We start from the raw sequence: 24,026 nt of genomic DNA, 5'->3' as shown, positions 1-24,026 counted from the left end.
ACCGTTTACGGACGTCTCTCGTCCGTCTTCCCACCGACTTCTTGCGGCTATCTGAGCGTACGCCAGCTTGCACGGACGGGTCCCTATTGTTTTCAATAGAAAAGTCAGCTTATGTCACCGCTCGTGAGAGTGAGCGTACGTCCGTGTACGCTGACATACCCTTCACATATATGGACCTGCAAATCTTGCCTTTCAACTATAATTATGAAAATTAATTAATTGATTGAATTAATTAATGTGCAAAATAGTGGCCATGGGCTTAAAACATTGCTGAAACATCCTTTGTAGGTGTTAGATGTGGTTTATGTTATTGTATCCTAAATACAAAACCTATGTTTGTATTAGAGTGAACACGTTGACACATGTCGACTTGTGTAGATTGAGTGTGCTACTGTGTAAAGTCTATGAAAGCACGTAGTGAATGTGTATAACTGTTTAACAAATACCTACCTTAGCATATATAAGCAGGTCTTACAAAGATTCTTACCTTAAATTAAACAAACCTTTAAATGTAGAGAAGTTTCGAAAGATAAGCTTCCAATGTGTTTGAGTGCTGTGTGTAGGCTTGCAGGTAGTGAAATCATGGTTTGGACTTAATAGACTGCAGCATTGGTTATTACATTCAGGTGTATGTGTTTGGTAGTAATCAGCGTAAATTAGCAAATCCAGGCGCACGCTGGCATGCGGTATCTGTAGGGGTGGTTTGAGATGGCGGTTGGCGGCCGCCTGTTTTGTGTCCGAAATGAACGGTGCCTTAGTCGATCGTGCGGTAGTAGCACCGCTCATTTTTGGTGCACACCCCCGTGTACGCCCATATTTACGCCCATTTTCCCTCATTATTTCGGCCGCTCCCCTCTTCACCCCCTATGCCGCCCCCAATGCCCGTACACTCGCGTATAGGTTTTTTCGCATGTAGAGGCCCGTCCGTAAGCGTTTTGGGGAGTTCGCGCCTGCGCATTAGCGAATGTACGCATGCGCAGATCATAAAAAATCCCGGGACGTACGCGTACGGCCCGGCCGCTCCAACCAGAATAAGGCCCTATGGCCCTTATTCAGGGTATCCGGTCCCTGGGTCGACAATGTCTAGGTCCACAGTAACGTTTTTTCATACTTTACTATCGCAGTGAGTGAGACAGGGGCATAAATAGCTATTCGTGGGCCCCACAAGTTAGCAACTGATGGTGATGTAAAACATGTCTCTTAGAAAGTAAAGATGGGCCCCCTTCAGCTCTGGGCCCCTTAGCAGCTGCACCTCTTGCACCTATGATAGTTACGCCCTTGGAGTGAGAATATAATGGTGTGCCGAGCCCACCGAGGCATCTTGAAGATGGGGACGAATTCTGACCCAAATGAACGAGACTGAATCGGCCCCAAAATGCGCTCCGCAAACTTCAAACTACCAATCGGGACTTTGGAGTTCGCCGACAGTGTGCACCTGGCAAGGGGGCGTGACCTAACGGGAAAGGCCACTGTGCCTCTCTATAGCGAATAGACAAAGTGCACTGCAACGGGGAGAGAGGTATACTCAATCCCTCTCCCTCTCAACTGTGGAACACATGGGTGAGATGGCAAGACAGTGCCTGAAAAGCAAGACTTTTGAGAGGTATGCCCTAAGTGCGGAGGTTTCTGCGGGAGGTGAATTTGTAATCCCGGTAATAACTTTATGGTTTAGAAAAATCCCAAGTGACCAAACCAGCAAAGTCTTAGTTACGGACACTAACGTCCTTCATCAGACGTCAGCCTATGAAGCCAGACCAGGGGCGTGCGCCAGTACGTCATTCATTCAGCCATTGTTGCCCAAAGTCAAAGCCGTTTCCACTCCATAGTTTGCAAACGTCTGAATGTTGTTGCCTTGGCAACAAAGGCGATTCCGCATTAGCCATTCTCCCTAGGAACACAGGCATCTCAATTCCGCACGTTGATGGATGATTTATTAAGTTCATTCGTTTTGTTTCTGTGCATCGAGACAGAGGACGGAGTCCCAATAACACTTGAAGATCATTCCATGTTAATCAGTTCCTGGACTGGCCGTAGGAGACATATGGAAGCCGGAGAACATAATTAACACCTTTAAAACTTCAAAACAAGTGAAGACACGTCTTGAATGGATAAATGGGCAGGAGAAGAAAACTTCTACCAAAAAGCTTGCAGATTTTTACAAAAAAAAATAAAAAAAAAATAAAAAGTACAAAGCGTCACTTGGTCATGAGTAATGTTCAGGGAAACGCACATTATCAATAATAATTTTTGGTATTGCTAGTTCCAACTAAGCAAATATATATATTTGTATTAGGTCGGTCCCATGTCCTCAATGGGCGCACCTCAACTGCTCCTGGGATTGAGTGACGAGGAACGGTCATCGTAAGTGTAAGAGTCGTGGGTGATGAAGTTATGGGAGGTGCAGCACAAAGCCAGGTCAGGGCAGGTGGAGGGGAGGGGACAGCAGACAGTGGGCGGAGTGCCCATTATGGGAAGGCAGGGCTGCGCAGGGGTGGAGACTGAGGTAGGGATGGACATTGATGGGTCAACCATTGATGGTTAACCTGGATGGTGTGAAACCATTTGCAAGGAAATCATCAATGACTTTACCCATGGATGATCACCCCTACTTTATTGTTTAGTGAGTTGTGGGCCAATCATGGCCTGGGGGCATGGCTTTGTGGGTGCCTGATTCAGAGCATGTTGCAAAATTTAGCAAAACTGCAACCTCACAAAGCTCTGGTGTATGACACTGGTGAGGCTGTTCTAGCTCATCACACACAAGCCTATACGTTAACTGGGTTGTCCTGTGTCACATTATAATAACACATTCCCAAATACACACACTGCATAATGACTTGTAGACCTATGTGGGATCGTCCGGCACTATTACTACTACAGAGACTGGCCGGCAGTGATCCCCAGCGAGTACAGACTGCAGACAGAAGAGAACTCTGCCCAAGGACCCTCAGTACTATTGGTGGCATTGTGCACTGTCAAACACCTTATGGGGGAAATTTACTAAGGTAAAATTGTATTAAAAATTCGTATTCGTACAGCAAAATACGATTTTTTAATGCGTTTTTGTATTTTTTTAGGATTTACTATCCTGAAAATACGGTGATGTGTATTCGTATTCATGGTGTATACATGGCGTATTCATATTTTTTAATACGAATACGAATGAATACGACATTGATAGAATACGCCTATTTTTAACATGAAAACAACATACTTTAGTCATTTACTAACAATTCGTAATTGTAAAAAATATGAATACGAATCATAAACGCATACTAATCGTAAAAAAATACACCAAAAAAATGCACCTTGATTTAGAAGTGTATTTCACATCTTAGAATTTTAAACATGAGGAAAAAATCAGAAAATAACCCCCAGCAGAAAAAAATCACAAATGTGCGACTTAAAAAAAGGCCACTAAGCACACATACACACTTGTTAGCTTCACACATGGCACAAGGGGCCTTATTTTGGTTAATTCTTTCTGACAAAATCCTTCTTAGATGGAAAAACCATGTGCACTGCAGGGGGGCAGATGTAACATGTGCAGAGAGAATTAGATTTGGGTGAGTAATTTTGTTTCTGTGCAGGGAAAATACTGACTGCTTTATTTTTACACTGCAATATAGATCTCACTTTGAAGTAAAACCCCACCCAAATCTAATTCTCTCTGCACAAGTAACACCTGCCCCACCTGCAGTGCACATGGTTTTGCCCATCTAAGAAGGATTTTGTCAGAAAGAATGAACCAAAATAAGGCCCATGGTTTGCATTCACAGACCATTTCAGTGTGGGCTATGAGATACCTGGGCCGAGATTTAATGGGATGTGAAAAAAATAGCATTTTCCGAAATCGCACTTTTTTGAATGGCCTTTTTCCGCTAATTTGCATATTTAATGAGATGTGAATTTGTGGCAAAAGAGTGCGATATGGTGCGCTTTTACTCACGCTGTTTTTTCAAATTATTTATTTATTTTAACTTTTTTTTTTTAACGCTGCAGCCTGCAAGGATCTGACTGATCCATGCAGGCTAAAACCAACACAAATTTGTATTTAAAATACGAATTCGTATCGGAAAAAATACGAATCAGTACGCCATCGGATAATACGAATCAGTGAAATACGACTGATTAGTAAATTATCCTCCGGAATACGAATAAAAATACGACTACACCAGTCGTATTCATTCGTATTAAGAATACGAATACGATTTTTGTATTTGTATTCTTAGTAAATTTCCCCCTATATGTTGAAAACACTTTTAAATTCACATTACCATGGTAGAATCCTATAATTCTCACACATGAGGAAGCCTATTTATCACATAATGCACATGAGTTACACGTACAGCTGCAGTCTTTACTTGAAAAAAAAATTCAAACCGTTTAAAAAATTATTTGTTTTTAAATATTTTATTTTACTTTCATTTCAGATTTTCGTGAAGATATTATTTTATAAAATATCAGAATTGTTAAATACTGGTGGAGGCTCGAGCAGAAGTGCCACAAACAGGGCCGGTGCAAGGCACCGGAGCGACCCAGGCGAGTCGGGGTGGGGGCGCCCCGTTGCCGGGGGGAGGGAGGGGGGGGTGGTACCTGTGTAAAAAAATTGCTGCCCCGGCGTCCCTGCAGTGCTGGGGCGGTCAGGGGTGTCCGTGCCGTAGGGGTACCTGCGGCGCCGTCATGTGTATAAAGCTGGCTGCGGCTGGCGGGGTCCCTGTAGTGAATAGCAAATAACTAGCGCTTCCCGCGCCGCCGCGCGCATAGTGAAAATGCCGACGCATCTCTCGGATTTCAGCATCATTTGTATTCGCTAAAGGCAGACGTTGTCTACTTCATCTGCACTGGATCCTGCAAACGCTCATGGGCAGAGACAGCTGGCATGTACGGATTGGCCCACTTCCCGTGAAACCCAGTGTTTCTACGCTGTAGCTGGGCGGGGACAATGCGATCACATAGAACTGTTCTGTTTCCTGGGGTATCATGGTAAAGTTAGCTAGCCACCATGCTCAGAGGGGGACACTTCTTCCTGCACCCAAGTCCCATAGCTTCTATTCTTCTTGTACTTCAGTTACTTCTACATCCCAGCTATGGGATACGGCCATTACTGTAGGCATCTACATCCCAGCTATGGGATACGGCCATTACTGTAGGCATCAACATCCCAGCTATGGGATACGGCCATTACTGTAGGTCGCCGACTCGCTCCTATTAAGGTTGACATGCACTGAGCTGATCACTGAAGGTCAACACCTGAAATAGATCGACATGGGTAAGGTCGACAGGGCCAGAAAGTCTGTAAAAGCATTAGGTCGACAATGGAAAGGGTCGGCAGTCAAAAGGTTGACATGATTAAAAAAAAAATTGAGCCGACATGTGCCGACAGTCAGCATTTTATGCCCTACCATCCACTACGGCGTGGTAGGAGAGTCAAATAGTGTGCCGAGGGAAGCACGGTCACGCAGTGGGTCATGCGAGGAGACTCGGTACACTTAGGCGGTGTCTATGTTGACTGTGTTGACATTCGAAACAAAAACTTGTCAACATTTTGACTGTCGACCTTCTGTATACCCAATGCATATTGACCTAAATTGGGTCAACCCAATGACCCACCCCTAGCTATGGGGGTTATTCAGACCTGATCACTGGGTTGCGAATTTGCAGAGCCGTGCGATCAGTTATATACCCCACCTAGCGGCATACACCTGAGTGAAATCCTTCCCTGTGCAAGGCTGCGATAAGTTTTGCATTTTGCAGCCTTACGATTAGCTGCAAATCCATTCACAAACCGCTCACCATGTAATGATCCCCCAGTGTGTGCAGTCTGTGTGTAGCCCAGGACTTACTCAGTGGCTGTGATAGAATCAGGCTGATCGGGGGGCAGAGCTGATGTCACATGACTTCCCCTCACACACCTGGCCACGCCCCTCTCCATGTAATGATCCCCCAGTGTGTGCAGTGTCTGTGCATAGCCCAGGACTTACTCAGCGGCTGTGATAGAATCAGGCTGATCGGGGGCGGAGCTGATGTCACATGACTTCCCCTCACACACCTGGGCAAGCCCCTCACCATGTAATGATTCCCCAGTGTGTGCAGTGTGTGTGTGTAGCCCAGGACTTACTAAGCGGCTGTGACTGAATCAGGCTGATCAGGGGCGGAGCTGACGTCACATGACTTCCCCTCACACACCTGGCCACGTCCCTCACCATATAATGATTCCCCAGTGTGTGCAGTCTGTGTGTAGCCCAGGACTTACTCAGCGGCTGTGATAGAATCAGGGTGATCGGGGGCGGAGCTGACATCACATGACTTCCCCTCACACACCTGGGCACGCCCCTCACCATATAATGATTCCCCAGTGTGTGCAGTCTGTGTGTAGCCCAGGACTTACTCAGTGGCTGTGATAGAATCAGGCTGTTCGGGGGCGGAGCTGACATCACATGACTTCCTTTCAACACCTGGTCCCTCCTACGTATTCCCTGACACTCCCACAAAAAGTCCGGTCACCACCCACAAACGCCGGCTTCCTGTCAATCACCATGTGTACGGCCAGCGAATAAAAAAATGAGTAATATGTTATCGCAGGGAGGCCGTGCGTATGCACACCATGAGTTGTATGCAGTCTATCAATTATCACCCGGCCTGCACATTCACACCCGTGCAATCAGATCTGAATGACCCCCTATTGCCACTGTCTGTGTACTAATATGACAGGCATTGAAGCCGGCTCAGGATGATAGCATGATTCCGGAATAGTATAAGTCCATCAGAGCTCCTGGTATCAGTGAAAGGTCCCAACAAGGGGGGTGGGCACTGGGGTCCTCAGCGAGACCCACTTATATATTATGATTGATATAAGTTTTCTCTTGTTGTAGAAGAGCTTGTAGGAGACTCACAGCTCTTATCTCAATCCTGCTGAAACATGAAAGCACAGCAATCTATCACAGCACCCACAGATAGAAAAGCTGTCAATCTTCCCAAAAACAGCTGCAAAAACGACTCAGTCGGGAGAGGGTGAAATGCCAAAACAGCAGAATCTGTGTGCCACGGCCACTGCCCTGGTTATCAGGGAATACGGGAATAAAACAAGGGTAACGTAAAAACACGTCTGACCCAATACATCTGTCTGTTATCCACTTATATTCACAGATCAAAGGGTTCCTCCCGCTGCCATAGAGACCAAGTCAAAATATACAAGAAGCTTCATTCTGGAAATAGACAATTACCGGGTTTTTCATTGTATTTAATTCTACGCTCCGGACACCATGTAAATATTATTTTCGGCAATACTACCATGTCCGCCAGCGCCGCCCGTGTTTACATGCTGACGCCTCAAGAACATACAATATTGTACCATGGGCCCGATTCAGAACTGATCGATGGGCTGCGAATCCACTGTGCAATATTTCAGCAGGGCTGCGAATTTGCAGTCCTGCGAGCGGGTCGAAATATGTTAGAGAGGGGATTCATTTGGCGGGTGGCGTTTACCAGTTTGCTAGGCCTGTGGTTCGAAGTTTAGGTGTAAGAAGGGGTCCTGGCAATAAATCTGGGAAATGCCAAAAGGACTAGGCAGCTCTGTTACCCCGCACCTCTATGGCCCTTATTCAGATCTGATCGCTGTATAATTTTGTTCTCAAAATGGGCAAAACCATGCTGCACTGCAGATGGGGCAGATGTAACATGTGCGAAGAGAGTTCGATTTGGGTGAGTTGTTTTGTTTCTGTGCAGGGTAAATACTGGCTGCATTTTTTTTACACGGCAATTTAGATTTCAGTTTCAACACACCCCACCCAAATGTAACTCTCTCTGTACATGTTACATCTGCCCCACCTGCAGTGCACATGGTTTTGCCCATTTTGAGAACACATTTGTACTGCGATCAGATCTGAATAGGGCCCGTATTCACCAGGGCAATGACTTGGCCGCTCTCCCTGCCATATAGCAAACTACAGTAGTGGGTATATCCGATCCTATATATATATATAACACATACAGCAGCAAAGCCCTTTAAATTCAAAAGGAAAGCGATATGAGATGTAATTGTATAACTGTACAGCGGGGCGGATATTATAGTCCCTTTGAAGCCGTCACAGAGTGTAGAATAAGAGCCGGTACCCATGGATATTATACATTAGCTCTGGGGAACAGCGCACGATGGAAAAACCCTATTTCATGCCCATGAGATTTATTGCTACATTTTTACACTGAAATTAGAGAAGTCATCGCGGGGAACACAGACAATAGTCTTTCAGCATCACAGTGTGATCTGCCTTCTGTTCTACCCTTCCCTAATGCCCCCCGCCTGGGCCGCAGCTGCATTATTCATCCGAGTGTCAGGAAGCCAGAGACACGCATCAGCCGGGTTATTATAGCCACAAATATACATTCTGTACGAGACACGAACAAGGAGTCATAACTCTACGGAAGTGCCAGTCAATCATTATGTTATGGCAGCTTGGTAACACTCATATCTATCTATCTATCTATCTATCTATCTATCTATCTATCTATATATCTATCTATCTATCTATCTCTCTATTCACTGCGACTCTATTAAAAAAGAACTAACTCCTCCCCCAGCACCGCTGCAGACAGCTAATGTCCCTCCCACATCTTGAGGATAATGTGACATAGGTTTGACAGTTGCTGTGACATCACTGGCCCCACCCCCTGCTTATTAATAGATTAATCCTAGGGGTGGCTATTGGTGGGCTAATCATCCGGGTATGGGTCATAATGTTGACAGTAGTCCGTCAATAGATTGACCACTAGTAGTCGACAGGCAAAAGGTCGACACATGTAAAAGCTTAACTTGCATTAGGTCGACATGGTTAAACAGTCGAAAACAACAGGTCCACATGAAAAAAGGTTGTCATGAGTTTTTTCATTTTTTTTTTGGTATCTATGTTGACATAAGTACCCCGCCACACTTCGGGCACGGTGCCTCGATGCGCTCGGCGCACTGTTATATCCGCCCTCATGTCCACGTGGATAGTTAAGCATGAAAACCTGAGTTTTTGTAAAAAAAAAAAAACATGAAAAACTCATCTCGACCTTTTTAATATCGACCTTTTCCATGCTGGCGTCGACCTTATGACCATCTAGACTGAATGCATGTCGACCTTTATTGTGTGTCAACCTTTTGCCCGTTACACAATAGTGGTTGACCTACTGACTGTGGCCACATTACCACATACCACCCATCCACGGTCGCCAATTAAATGACGTAAAGCCATCTGCAAGAGAACCATCAGTGGTTTTACCCACTGGTGGTCACCCCCGCATTAGCGTTTAATGAGCTGCAGGACAACCGGAGCCTGGAGGTGGGGCTTCATGGGTGTCGGTGGCGTAAGCTCTGTGTCCTGATGGATAGAAAAAAAAATTGATAGTTCTGTTCCATCAATGACAGGAAACCATCTGGTTCTTCCCCAACAATGGTAAAAGTTTTCACCGTTGGTCATAGCCCATTGATGATTTCAAATCATCAATGGACAATAGTCATCCATCCCTAACCTATCCACAGAGGGCAATTCTGTAACGCCATTGTAGCAGGGACTGACTTAAGGGAGGACTGCTTCTGACATGGGCAATTCCACAATGGGGAAGCTGGGGGGGGGGGTCATTTATGGTTTGTGGGTGCTGTTCCTCTGTGCTGCTGCCTGGTGGGTGGTCCTGCCATGCTGGCGGATCAGCAGAGATCGGCAGCATGGCAGACACAGGTGGAGGGCGCAGGGAAGCAGGAGGGCCGGGAGATGCCACTGTGAGTGACGGCTTCTGGCATATGTCCATGCCACTATGCATTGGCGCATCCTTTGCGATCAGGTTATGCACTTGCTGGTCTGGTCGCAAATGATGCCACCTTACCAGGCAAGTGGTGGCTAAGTAGAGAAAAAAGGTTTTCATATGTATTATTATAACCCAACTTCAATTCATTCATAATAAATAATGTTTAAATTAAGTTTATTAATAAGTGATGTAATATTGACAGTATGGTACTCCTGTAGCCCAGAGGCATAGAATGTACTAAGACAATAAGTTAAGATGGGATGAAGAAACAGAAAGATGAAATATTGAAGGTGTACCAGGGTGAAGTCGGGCACTCCCCCGTAGCCCTCATATAAAACTGTGGGGCAGCTGCATTATAGGTAATTAAGGCATCCGCTGTGTTCTGCACAAACAGCATATTTAGAATTTGAAATTACTTTGATAAATAGGCCCTATAGACTCATTTGTGAAGTAAGCTTGTAAGATGCATAATGCCCCTTTCAGACCGCACTAAAAAAACGGTATTTTGAGGATTTTTAACTGTTTTAAAACCAAAATCTGTGCAGTCTGAAGGGTCCAGAGTGATTTTACCGTTTCCAAAAAACGGTATTTGCAAATGGTAAAAAAGCAGGGTCCTACCCGTTTCAGACCCGATTTAACGGGTCCGATACGGTATTTAGGACCCAGCAAATAGTGATCCCGCTCTGTGCATATCTAATGAGCGGGCAGCGAATATTTAATGAGCAGGCGGGGACCCGCTCATTAAATATGCAGTGCAGTGGTTAGATATGCACACTTCCAAACCTCCCCCACCCCCTGAAGGCTCCTGCCCCCCCCCCAACCCAATGAGGCATCCCCCTCCCCCCACCTGGGCAGCGCAGTGTAGGTAATGATTGCGCTGGCGGGCAGGGGGTCCCTGCGGCTTAGTGAATGTGAGATCAGCATCGGGGTCCCTGCAGTGGATGGGAAATAGTAGTTCCCATCCGCTGCAGGGACGCCAACACTGATCTCACATACACTGCAGGGACCCCCTGCCCGCCAGCGCTATCATTCCCTTCCCTCTGCTGCGCTGCCCAGGTAGGAGGGGGGGGGGGTAGCATTCACACAAGAAAACCGGTTTACGGTTTAAGACCGGGTTTATGTGCGGTCTGAAAGGGGCATTAAGCCTGCTTTGACCGGTTTTGAGACCCGTTTTAAATACACTATGCTGCCACACAGCTGATTAATGAATGGATTGTTAATTATAAGGGAAAGCGAATGGATTACAGAGGACAGAGAGAGAATGAACTGCAGAAGTTTGAATTATAGAGAAGGAAGTCTGAGTACAAGGGAGGAAGTACAAGTAACAGGGGAGGAAGTATCAGTGAAGGGAGGAAGTATGAGTTTACAGGGGATGAAGTATCAGTTACAGGGGATGAAGTATAAGTTACAGAGGAGGAATTATCAGTTACAGTGGAGGAAGTATAAGTAATAGGGTTGGAAGTATGAGTTACGTGGGAGGAAGTATAAGTTACAGAGGAGGAAGTATCAGTGAAGGGAGGAAGTACGAGTTTACAGGGGACGAAGTATAAGTAATAGGGTTGGAAGTATGAGTTACATGGGAGGAAGTATAAGTTACAGAGGAGGAAGTATAAGTTACAGAGGAGGAATTATCAGTAACAGGGGAGGAAGTGTCAGTTTAAGGGGAGGAAGTATATGTTACAGTGGATAATGTTTCAGTTACAGGAGATGAAGTATGAGTAACAGGGGAGGAAGTATGAGTTACAGAGTTACAGGGGAGAAAGTATGAGTTACAGAGTTACAGGGAAGGAAGTATGAATTACAGGGGAGGAAGTATGAGTTACAGGAGATGAAGTATGAGTAACAGGGGAGGAATTATCAGTTACAGGGAAGGAAGTATGAATTACAGGGGATGAAGTATAAATTACACAGGAGGAAGAATGAGTAACGGGATGAGTGAAAGAATTACTGTACAAAGGGTGGATTGAAAATTAATTGCAGAGGAAGAAGAATGAATTAGAGAATGAAGAGTGGATTACATGAGATGAGGAATGAATTAGGGAATGAGGAATGAACAGTAGAGGAAGAAGAATGGATTACAGGGAAGGAAGTAAAAGTTAGGCTAACAGGCTAACAATCAAAGCTAAGCAAAGTTTTCTAAGACTGTCCCCTAACTGCATAAGCAACCTTTTCTATGGTGTAGCTCATTGCTGATCCGAGGTGTATCCGGGGTGTATCCTGCTCTGCTTATTGGCATCAGTGTCGACCAGGATAAGACCAGCACCAGATGCTCACCACTAATTCTGTACTTTCAGCCAATATCTGGGAGTCCCACTCTCTCATTTCCCGTCCGCTATGACAAGACGGGTGAACAGCAGAAGTGAGGTTTTCCCATAAAGGACTGGCTCTTTAAGTCTCTCTCTCTCTCTCAAAAATGAATTTATTGACAACCAGCTGATATGTAACTATAAATCAATTAATCTGTGTTTGTTGTTTTTTTGGGGCGAGTACGCAACATCAGACAGTTTATTGGAGAACATACAGCCTTTTTACAATATATGATTTAACTTGTGACTTATGATTTAACCTTCACTGTATCCCATTCATTGAATACAACAAATTTGGTTATAGGACGGTCATCATTAATAAAATTACCATAAACTACTACAAGCCTGAAGTTATTTACAGTACCTATATTTTCGCAATGTGAAGTCAGGAGAAGTCAGGATAAGTCAATATATTTTAGAACATATTAAGAAAAGTACAAACATAAGGAAGTAGAAGTTACAAGTGGTAGAAAGTTGGATAATTAATTATAGAAGATGGGGAATGAATAAAAGTGTTAGAAATATGAGATATGGGGAGAGAGTGAAATTAAATTATAGAGGATGAAGAATGAATTAAAGAGGATGAAGAATGAATTGTAGGGACATAAATAAAGTTACAGGCTGTGAAAAGAAGGAGAATGAATTATAGACGATGAAGAATGAATCACAAAAGTTAAAGAATTAATTTAGAGGCCGATGAATGAATTACAGGGAAGGTCGTAGGGATTACAAGGGGTAGGACGGATGAAGACTGAACTATGGAGGATGAAGAATGAACTTCGGGGATGAAGAATGAACTACGGAGGTTGAAGAATGAACTAAAGAGGATTAAGAATGAATTATAGAGGATGAAGAATAACGATGGAGGTTGAAGAATGAACTATGGAGGATGAAGAATGAACTACGGAGGATGAAGAATGAACTACAGAGGATGAAGAATGAACTACGGAGAATGAAGCATGAACTACAGAGGATGAAGAATGAACTACGGAGAATGAAGCATAACTATGGAGGATGAAGAAAGAACTACGGAGAATGAAGCATAACTATGGAGGATGAAGAAAGAACTATGGAGGATGAAGAAAGAATTACGGAGGATGAAGAATGAACTATGGAGGATGAAGAATTAATTACGGAGGATGGAACATGAACTATGGAGGAGAAGGAATGAACTATGGAGGATGAAGAATGAATTCCAAAGGATGAAGACTGAACTAGGGAGGATTAAGAATTAATGATGGAGGATGGCGCATGAACTATGGAGGGTGAAGAATGAATTACAGAGGATGAAGAATGAAATACATGGGATGAAGAATGAACTAGAGAGGATGAAGAATGAACTACAGAGGATGAATAATGAGTTACTGAGGATGAAGTATGAACTACAGAGGATGAAGAATGAATTAAAGGAAAGAAGTGGGCGTTACATGGGGTGGGAAGGCGGGGAATGAATTCCAGAGGATTCAGAATGGATTACAGGGGAAGGTAATAGGAGATACAGGGAGTGAGGGTAAAAATGACTGAGGGTGGAGAGAGAATGCATCACAGCGGATGAAGCGGAAGGATTATCATGGAGCAAAAAGGAATTACAGCAAAGGGAAAGAAGAGTGATGGGGGAGGGAGCAGAGGGTAGATTCATGGTCCAAATGCATCAATTCACAAAACTTCTGCAATTGTCTTGCTTATTGTTTATTATCAGTACCGTGAATAAGAGTTTGGGATTATGCTGCCTTCTTGGCCATGTTGCAGGAAGAGCAGGACATGGTAAGTACTGTGTACTGTGTGGTCATAGGCAAACGCAGGGGGGGGGGGGGGTTCTGGTTGCCCGGAAAACCCCCCCTCTTGGCAAGTGCCTTCAATTTTGACAGCAATAGCACTGGTATATAATATATGATCAACAGAGATGTCACCACATCATGTAGTGTAAGGAACAGAGCAGAGCTGCAGCACATGGCCAGTGTACCAGCTTCTTCTACCACATTTACTGTATTTGTGGATCTGAGCCATCAAACATCACAATGGACCAGAGAGCAGCTTCCAGGAGGAAGAGACAGGAGCCTTACCTTGTAGTGGGAGATTGTGAGCTTAGAAAGTGCAGTACTGGGTCTATTATGTTTGTGTATTTATTTATTATGATATGTTTAACCTTTTCCTGACCACTTATCGTATTTAAATGTTTGAAACAGCCTGTACTTTGGACCACATGTACTGTTAAATATTAATATTGTATTCCATACAGTATCCAGTGTATAAAAAGACCAATTTTCCGGGCTGTTAACGCCCCCACCAGACTCACGTACTTCCTCCAATGCACTGCAGAGTGGGAGATTTTGGATTACATTTAGTAACCTTCCCCCCCCCCCCCCCTCTAAAAATCCTGCATTTGCCACTGGTGCTGTAAGTCACTAAAACAGCTCCTATTACTTATTATTATCTGGAGCACTATAACTCTAAAATATTGCTGCCTTTTAATAGTATAGCTGGTGTGGACATCAAATCTGAAGCTGGTGTGGACATCATGGTAAGTGACTCCAACAGGAGAGGAAGGAGAAGGAAATGTAATCACTGTGCCACATGTGAACAAAGAGTAACTCCACCAGCACACCTCTTAATATAACAAAAGTGAGTGTGGCTTCATGAGAATGTGGGCGGGATAAGGTGAAACGGGGAGTGGCTTCAACAGATTGGGATGCAGTTTGTTTGATCATGAAAAAAACTTAGTATATCTTTTAGCATGTAACTGGCAGAACCAAGTTCATATGTATAGACCCATTCAGTTCCTCAAACACTTATTTTCAATGAACGTACAGGCGATCAGTCAACACTATCAACAGTTTGCTCTCAGAGTTGGTTTCATTCATTTTTTATATTTGATATAAGTATAATGGTCTAGAATTTAAATATAGCAATAGCACAAAATGTACTTGAATGTAGTTTCAACTGTAATGCAATATTATTATTAATAATAATATTAATAATAATAATAATATATATATTATATTTAAAGAATATATTTCCATAGTGGTGGAGTATTAAAAGTAAGTGTTAGTCAGTCATCTGATATACAGTTTAATCAAAGCTTGGTGAAAGATAATGGGGATTCATAAAATACAAACCAATCACTTCCTGTCATTTTCCAAACTCTGCCTGTAACATGACAGTTAGGATGTTAATTGGTTGGCACTTTATCTCTCTCCAAAATGTGATACATCTGCCCTGAAGGTGCATAATAAGTGTAGAAACTCATATTACTCATAATAACAGTAGCGGAGAAAGTTTACTAAACAAGCCGCACAATTTTAGCACTTCTCAAAACACAACAGCAAAAAAACGCCTACGCACGACCTACCGATGTGACCACATTTCCGGCACGCCGCCACCGCCTCCCACAAACTACTTTAACAAGAACCTTGACCTTATAAAATATCATCGCTCATCAGAATTATCCTTCCACGCTGGAATGTGCAATAATAAACTCATAAGGGTTTCCTTTTCTCACAAACACAAAAATTCTAATAAAACCTATACATCTATACTGAACAGCACACAATCGCTTCAATGACAATGAGCTCTAAAGAATATATATATATATATAAAAAAAGAACCGGCACCATTAATTCTAAACCGTTTTCCCGGCAATTAAAGTACAAATTGTCTTTGTAATCCCAGTCTTAAAACTGCCCCTGGTTAGCGTGCCCCATCCTCCCTCACGCCGAAAGATTGTGTTCCTCTTGTTTTTAAAGATTAAAGGGAGGAAAAGAGGCAATTATCCACACGATTTAGCCGAGCGGCTTCCACAAGGAGAGAGAGAATTTCTCAATGGATCTGCAGCCCTACATTCACACTGCCTTCATCTCAGCAGCAGTCCGCCAACAGCAGCACCCAGCACACAGAGCTTTGCAACCCTACCTTGGTGGTCACGATACACAAGCAATCCATTCTGCGAGGCTCGCCCGGATGGAAGACGAATCATAAGCAAATCCAATAGATCTCTGTCGCAGGAGAAGCGGCCAGGACAATACAGGAATCTCCCAGCTGCCGAGGCTGTGCGTGTGTGTGGTGTGTGTATGTGTTTTTTTCTCCTCTTTCTAATGGGCCCCCTTCAGTACAATAAGCCACCCTTCCTCCAGTGTGCTAAAGGCACCTCTGCATTACACAGGTGCCTGGCAATCCACTAGAGATACTGTGAATGAAAAGTTCCAGGCGTGGATGCCGCATGACTCAAATCACTTTTCTGGGCAAAACGTCCTTTCTTGCCGGATGCAATAAGGAGAGGATGACAAAGGAGATCATGGAGGTTCAGACTTTAAATAGCAACCATGCTTTTCCAGAATACTAAGCCGCTTCGTCGTGGCCAAAACAGTTTCCTTGCCAAATTGCTTCTACCCCCCACCCTCGCCAACTTATCTGAGACTACTACAGGGCACAGATCTTAAAGTAGCAATGCCCGCAGGCTTGTGCTATGCCAGGTCCCTTCGTAAGGGGAAAGCACATTTTTTACTTAGAACATGTCTTGTTTAAAGACAGCTTCTGCTAAGTGCCATCTGCTACAATGCCATGTACAAACAGGAAAGTACAGCAGTTATCCCAGCTGTAGAACAATGCAGTGCCATATAAAGCTATATATATATATATATATATATATATATATATATATATATATATATATTTGTTGGCAATTATGATAATAACACTTTTAGTATATTTTTTGGTACTTGTTTCCTAGCACGGCGCCCACTCATACCCCTTTCACACCAGAAATGCAAAGACAAACCCGGGAATTACATTCCCGGGACAAGCAGGTACATTCCCGGGTTGGGACCCATTCACACATGCTTTTGAAGCAGGGACAACCCAGGTCGGCACCTTTCACACTGAACCCGGGATGACCCTGCATTTCTATGAGAATAGCATTGAAAATGGCCTTTTTTATAGGCTCACATTAGATTATTGATTATTAATAATTAAGACACAAAACATTTGTAGTGTTTCAGCCTCTGTTTACTTGTGTAAAACAAATTAAAAGGCTTATGAAAGCATCTTCACCTCTAATGATTAATAGCTCTCTCACCTCCTCATTTGTACAAGACATGGCACACATTGCAGGCTTTCAGGGGTTAAAATGAACTTCTGGGGTCTGTGGTGCTACAGAACATGCACAGTGTCTGTGAGTGTCCACCACAACAGGAAGTTGCTCTGCTAGCAAATCAGCACTAGCAGAGGCAACACAGGATGCAGGGACATGTCCCTGCACCTTTCACACCAGCCAGTAACCCTGGAAGGACCCGGGAGCAACCCTGCTACCTAGCAGGGTTGAATTGCCGGCAAATTAAATTTGTCCCTGGAACCTTTCACACCAGAGCTAATCCCGGGTTGTTCCCGGACTCAACCCGGGAATTTAGGCTGGTGTGAAAGGGGTATAAGCTAATTGCTTAGTGGGCTATTCTGCGTAGGGAAATCGCATTGCATCACATGGGCCATTTTAGTGCCGTGCAATGCAATGCGATGACATGCGATTTTTTAATGTCATTTATTCACTGCTCTGTCTGCCCCAGGGGATCGCATTGCATCGCACCTCCCGCAAAATTGCATCACTGTATATATTGTGGCGAGGGCAGCGAGCCACCGAGCCCGAAGCGTGGCGAGCGGACGTGGAATACATGTAAAGTAATCCGCGTCCCCTCGCAGGGCTCGCCACGCTTTGGGCTCGCAACACTATATAAAATCAACTCCACGCCGACGTGGATAGTGGGGGTATGAAAAAGTCGGAGGACGCGTACCGCTGCGCTCGCCACACTTCGGGGTGGCGTGGATAGTGGGGGGGGGGGGGGTATCTAAAACATTATTGTATGTCATACAATGATATTATTGTATAGCTAATGTAATGGCATCGCACACCCTATAAAATCGCATGCGATCCCCTGGGGCACACAGAGCGGCAGCCCTGTGTAGTCAGCGTAGTGTCCCCGCTGCAGCCCTGTGTAGTCAGCGTAGTGTCCCCACGGCAGCCCTGTGTAGTCAGCGTAGTGTCCCCGCGGCAGCCCTGTGGTGTCAGCGTAGTGTCCCCGCGGCAGCCCAGTGTAGCCAGCATAGTGTCCCCGAGGCAGCCCTGTGTAGTCAGCGTAGTGTCCCCGCGGCAGCCCTGTGTAGTCAGCAAAGTGTCCCCGCGGCAGCCCTGTGTAGTCAGCGTAGTGTGCCCGCGGCAGCCCTATGTAGTCAGTGTGGTGTCCCTGCGGCAGCCCTGTGTGGTCAGCGTAGTGTCCCCGCGGCAGCCCTGTGTAGTCAGCGTAGTGTCCCCGCGGCAGCCCTGTGTAGTCAGCGTAGTGTCCCCATCAGGCAGCGTAGTCACCGCACTGTCTCCGCGAGCTGCAGCTCTGTCCCCGGCGTCCCTGGCAAGCCTAGTGAGCGCCTCTCACACAGCGCCGGTAACCGCCAGATCTCCTGCGCTGGCGGACGCCGGCAGAGAGGCAATCCTCCGGGCACCGGTGGAGAGGCGCCCCATCTGCCTGACGCAAGTGCGTCTCAGTAATTTGTGCGGCTGGGTATGGCAACCCTGCCCGTGGCTGCTTCAGGGAGACGGGGTTAGGGGGTTTGCGTCTCATGCACAATAAAGGAGGCATTTGCCAGTGCTCCATGTTACATACTGGCAAATGCCTCCATTTGAAACCCCCACTATCCACGTCTGCCCGAAGCGTAGCGAGCGCAGCGGTACGCATCCTCCCGACCTGTTCATACTCCCAATATCCACGTCAGCGTGGAGTTGATCTTATAAAGTGTGGCGAGTGCAGCGAGCCACCGAGCCCGAAGCGTGGCGATCTCAGCGAGCCCCGCGAGGGGACACGGAATACACGTCAAGTAATCCACGTCCCCTCACGGGGCTCGCTGCACTCGCCACGCTTGGGGTTCGTTTTATGTGTGCTCTCTCCACGCTTCGGGGGGGGGGGGGGGGGGGGGTTCAGGAACACATTCACACCTGTCATGTCAGGCAGGTTAAAAATGGTCAATGGTTCCCACAAAATGTAATAAGCGCTGACACAACGCTGACTGACTACGCTAACTGCGTAACGCTGACTGACTACGCTAACTGCGTAACGCTGACTGACTACGCTAACTGCGTAACGCTGACTGACTACGCTAACTACGTAATGCTGACTGACTACGCTAACTGTGTAATGCTGACTGACTACGCTAACTGCGGGAACACAATGCTGATTCTGACAGGGATGCTGACTACACTAACTATGCTGGCTGCGGGAACACGACGCTGATGCTGACAGGGACACTACGATGACTACGTAAGTGGCGCCGGGAAACTACACAAGTAACCATTTTATTCCTAAGGTGGATTGGAAGCGTTAGGATATGGGCAGGTTATTGTGGTTCCATACAGCTCTGTAAAACAATGGCGCTGCACAGCAGGGGGAGGGGTTACTATAATGCGATTTCCACACAAATTGCGCCATCAGGTCCCCCTCGAATCACCCACTTGCATTCTGTAAGTGGACGTGTGGACATGCTGTGTTCTCGAGCACACATCCGCTCTTTAAGAGGCCTTGTTTAGTTCGATCTGAGCGGAGTAGCGAGATTGGACCCTATGCTACTGCAATTGTTGATGGTGCAACCGATGTTGTATCAATGTTGGAATGTTTACAATGTCAGACTACACAAAGTGGTCTCCTCAGCTCTTGTACACGACAACCACACGGTGGACCACCCATGAAAGGCTTAGAATAGAATTTTGCTTAATTCCGCAACCGGAATTGAGAGATTAGCTGCGATTGTGGGTGTATTACAGGGTTGCCTACCCTCCTAGAATGGCTGGGAGGGTCCCAGAAATCGAGTCCCTTCCCAGCCCCATGGAAAGGGGGGCAACCCTCCCGCATAGCCCTCTGTCTCCCGCGAACCACCCCTTGTCTGTGAGTCAAATTACGCAATTGGGTAATTTTAGCCCCACCCCCGCAGTGCAATACCGGCATTTGCATGTGGGGGTGTGGCTAAAATGATGCGATCACTATAACCATGTCCCCAAACAGGTCAGCCCGCCTGTGGCTCCACCCCGCACCGCCCCCTTTTGCTCTGGGCGATGGCCCCGCCTCACTGAGCTGGCTGCCCTCTCCCGGAGGCATTACCCACCATCCATTTATCAGGCCCAAAGTACAGAGAACAGCATTTCCAGGCACATTCTGAACAAAGCATATGAAGATAATAAAATACAGTAACTAACGATATTTATAGTGAACGAATACAGTCGAGTTCAAACTGGGAGAACTGGGAAGTACAGGACTAGATCTAAATGCCTTTCGCCAAAGGCTGTGGTTACCTCAGGTAATGCTTTTCAAGAGTAGCTGTCCTTTTGTTAATGACATATTCTTACAGAAGAACCTGCTGAGGAAGTAGTGCACTGTTGGCGAAACGCGTTTGATGCTGCTCAAAATTTGATTTCCATCATATATGGACCCTAGTTGTATCACCCCATCTACAGACATTGGCTACTGTACCAGGTGTGTTCACTGGTACTCTCTTGTCCTTAGGACTTACAGTAAGTCAGGTGGTAAAGTTCTGTCCAAAGTCAACAATGCTTCTTAATTATTCCTCAGTGAGACAGACAGCAGCAACAGGGAATGAGCACAGGGAATGAGTAATGGAACTGAGACTACTGCTGTTCCCGTCTTTACTGGCCCCATACATTTACACCCGTGATGCCCCAATTCCCTGACCCGCCAATCGAAAAAATGATCGCTCAATCGGACTGCCAGGGATTCGGAGCATTGGCAACTTTGCACCCAGTGCCAGCCCAGCCCCCCTGCAGGTGATATCATGCTTAGAGGGAGGGGCCACCGGCACCAGGAAGTATAACACTCTGGAAATAAAATACATCACTATTAAGGGTAAACTGCTAAAAAATATAATGGATATTACCAATAAAAAAAAAATATATATATATATATATTTTTTTAATCAATATCATTGTAATAAATAGTATTATTAAAATATTTATGAAAAAAAAATTGTTTTGTTTTTATTTTTCCCTACCATCGATGTTAATGACTAGTAACATCTGGGACTGGAAACACCAATGGTCCACCTGTGTAAATTTTGGTACATGGTTATGGTTTATCAATAGGTCAACATGGGTAAGGTCAACAAGAGTTTTTCACGTTTTGACCCATACCCTATCAAAAAAAGAGTCTAGAAGACATTGGGGTGCCGGAAGGGTTCCCGACAGTCATTTACCCGATGTCGGGATCCCGACTGTCAAAACGCCGACAGCCGGGTGCCCGACGGACACCCGCTTTTTTCTCTCGTCCACGACCCCCATACAGGGAAAATAGAATAGGTGGTTCGCGTAGCCCGCAAGAAGCTTTTTTGCGCTCGCCATGCTGTCTGAGTACAGGCAGTCGGGATCCCAAAGTCGGGCTAATGACTGTCGGGATCCCGACTGTCGGAGTCCCATACCACACCCAAGACATTGCTCATCTCCTGTAAAGTAGTAACTGTGTACATTTAATCCCTAGCAAGTGATTTTTTTTTTGTTATATTTTACCGTTAGCGTTAGATTGAAGTCATTTGGACATTTTCTTTAATTTTGCATAACCATAGCCCGCATTGCACTGTAACATCCGCCCTGTCTCTTCTGTATCTTATTATCCTTAATTCATAGCAGTCACTGTCATGAGTGCAGTACTCCTAGTGGATTTCATTACAATGTCTGGGAGATTCCTTTGTCTGCAACGTTCATTTTTAAATCACAGGGCTGATAAAATGCGCGGAACGCTCGCCATGCACCTCAGAGAGCAATTTGATTTGAATGTCATTGCTGAACAAACTCTCAATGATAGAATACACGCAGGGATGTAAGGAAGATCAAATTAATGGCGGATAAAAAGCCACTTAATGATAATATCAATATCATCCTTTGTAGAGCACTTGCGAAGGCTCCGTGTTACAGTGTGCAGATGGATTTATGGATACAGTTGTATCTAGATCATGCGAAAGATTAAATCACAGGTTTCAGCGCACTTACCGACTTTTTTTCTCTTCTCTCCGGTAGAAACCCAGAGAGGAGACCAGATACTGCTGCCAGGAGGGGCGGGACTTGGCTGAACAAACCCTGCCCCCATGCCACTCAAACGCGTCAATTTGCGGGTCTCCGGATTGGGGGAGGGGCTAAAATGAAGCAAAATGGCACGATTCGCGTCATTTTAGCCCTGCCCCCAATTCAACAGACCTTCAAAATCCCTGACTTGGTAAGGGGGGTGTGGGGTCTGCAGGGGGGAAAGTGGGAGACTTGCCTACCTTCCTTGGGGCCCTGGGAGGGGGACCTGAATTTCCGGAGTCTCCCGGCTATTCCAGGAGGGTAGGCAAGTATGGGTTTCAGAGAATAACCGATCATCTTCTTGGCTAGTCTAAACGTTCTCCCAGTCTTTGCCGACACGGAGATAACCCAACCTGTATCTGGTATGTCGTCACTGGGGCCAGAATGATACTCACACAGCAACTTTAGTAAACAACGTAAAGACCACCAGAAACACAGTTACTATAATCTGTATGTAGAGACAGTACCAGTTTTGATCTATTGGGTCTAATTCAGCTTAGAGTTGTAGTTGTGTAAAGATTCGCTAACCGACATCATCGCTGTTTGCCGAAGACAAGGCAGGTGCCAATGTCATGTGATTTCAGGCACCCGCCCCAAACAGGCAACGCCACACCTGCTTCTACAGGGGAACGCCCAGCGGTTTGGGTAGGCACACAAAACGCTGGGAAATCTATTTATCAAAACAATTAACAATTTTTGAAAATGTCAATAACGACGTATGAAATATCATATCTTATAAACGGCTTATGTAAGCCGCGGTGATATCGATGCCTACCGCTTTATATAGACAAAGTGATATAGATTTCATCACCTGGAACAAAAATAAATTCCATTTTGATAACAAGACTCATTAAATAAAAAAGTCAGAGATATGTGACATCGTTTGGGGAATGTTCCCCCGGTGGAACGTGTTAACGAGACAATTCTCATGCGCAGGCTTAAATTGCACCGAGGGAACGCAGGGAGACATTTGAGATGAAAAGCGATGACACCAGTCAATCATATTAATTATGCCAATTATTATGGTGCCTTGTTTCCTAGAAAAGAAGCGCGGAGAAAATGGTTAGATTCAGTTTTCTCCAAATAACATAGAGGTAGAGAAAGGGGGGTAATTATTACTGGTTGTCAGTTTACAGATCTGCTTCACATACTTGGAACATGATTATGGGGCCGCTTTGTAGCGCAGACAACGGAATGGTGCAAGGTTTTTTGGAACCCTAAGCAATACTTCAATATTGTGTGATCTATAGCTGGATCATGGGGGGGGGGGGGGGGGGGGGGGGGGGGGTGATGGGCATACTGTACTCTGGGCTAAACAAGCCCTCCATCCCCGGCCAAAGATCACTGATATCACTAGCTGTCCCTCTTGTGCGGCAGCAAAACCAGCCAGTAAGAGTGCGTTAGTTTAAATCTAATATACACCGTTGGTTTAAATATAATATATATATACAATCAATTCTTCTTAACGTGACCCATTCCAGGAGGGACAGAATCTTCTCTACCTGGACTTTCGGCCATTGCGGGAGGGTAGGCAAGCCTGCCTTAGGCCTCTCAATCTATTTTATGTGTCGGACTAGCGAGCTTATTAGATACACTTTAGCTACTTCTTTTGGCTGCATTTCCCGGTGTAGCCCTTTCCCATGATGTATCATTCACCAAAGGATAAAACTGTTATTTTAGTATTCTCCAGTCATCGTAAGACCACGTTTCCCATTGTAACCACAGGTCAGCGTATACCACGTACACATCAAGGCTTGTGGTTGCATTAGCGACATGGGAGAACTACATCCTGAACACACTTTGCCTGAGGAAAGCAATATTATTAAAGTCTCAGTAGA

The 24,026-nt window shown here is 45.3% G+C and overlaps 1 protein-coding gene across 7 annotated transcripts in view; it reads right to left on the bottom strand.

Moving 5' to 3' along the window:
- Nucleotides 1–24,026, bottom strand: part of DLG2 (discs large MAGUK scaffold protein 2) — an 895,737-nt gene that overhangs the window by 695,183 nt on the left and 176,528 nt on the right. Inside the window, exon 1 of one of the 7 annotated variants that reach the window (XM_083170309.1) lies at nt 16,002–16,479. The exons of the other annotated variants lie outside the window; for them this stretch is intronic. Within the exon in view, the coding sequence (XP_083026435.1) occupies nt 16,002–16,031 (30 nt within the window). The 5' untranslated portion in view covers nt 16,032–16,479. Of the gene's footprint in view, nt 1–16,001; nt 16,480–24,026 lie in introns of those variants that run through there. 7 annotated transcript variants of the gene reach the window in all.

Source organism: Crinia signifera, chromosome 2 (assembly GCF_055691185.1).
Source record: "Crinia signifera chromosome 2, ASM5569118v1, whole genome shotgun sequence".
NCBI classification, from domain to species: Eukaryota; Metazoa; Chordata; class Amphibia; order Anura; family Myobatrachidae; genus Crinia; species Crinia signifera.
Note: the sequence above shows the minus strand (reverse complement) of the source record. Positions and strands in the feature narration are given on the sequence as shown.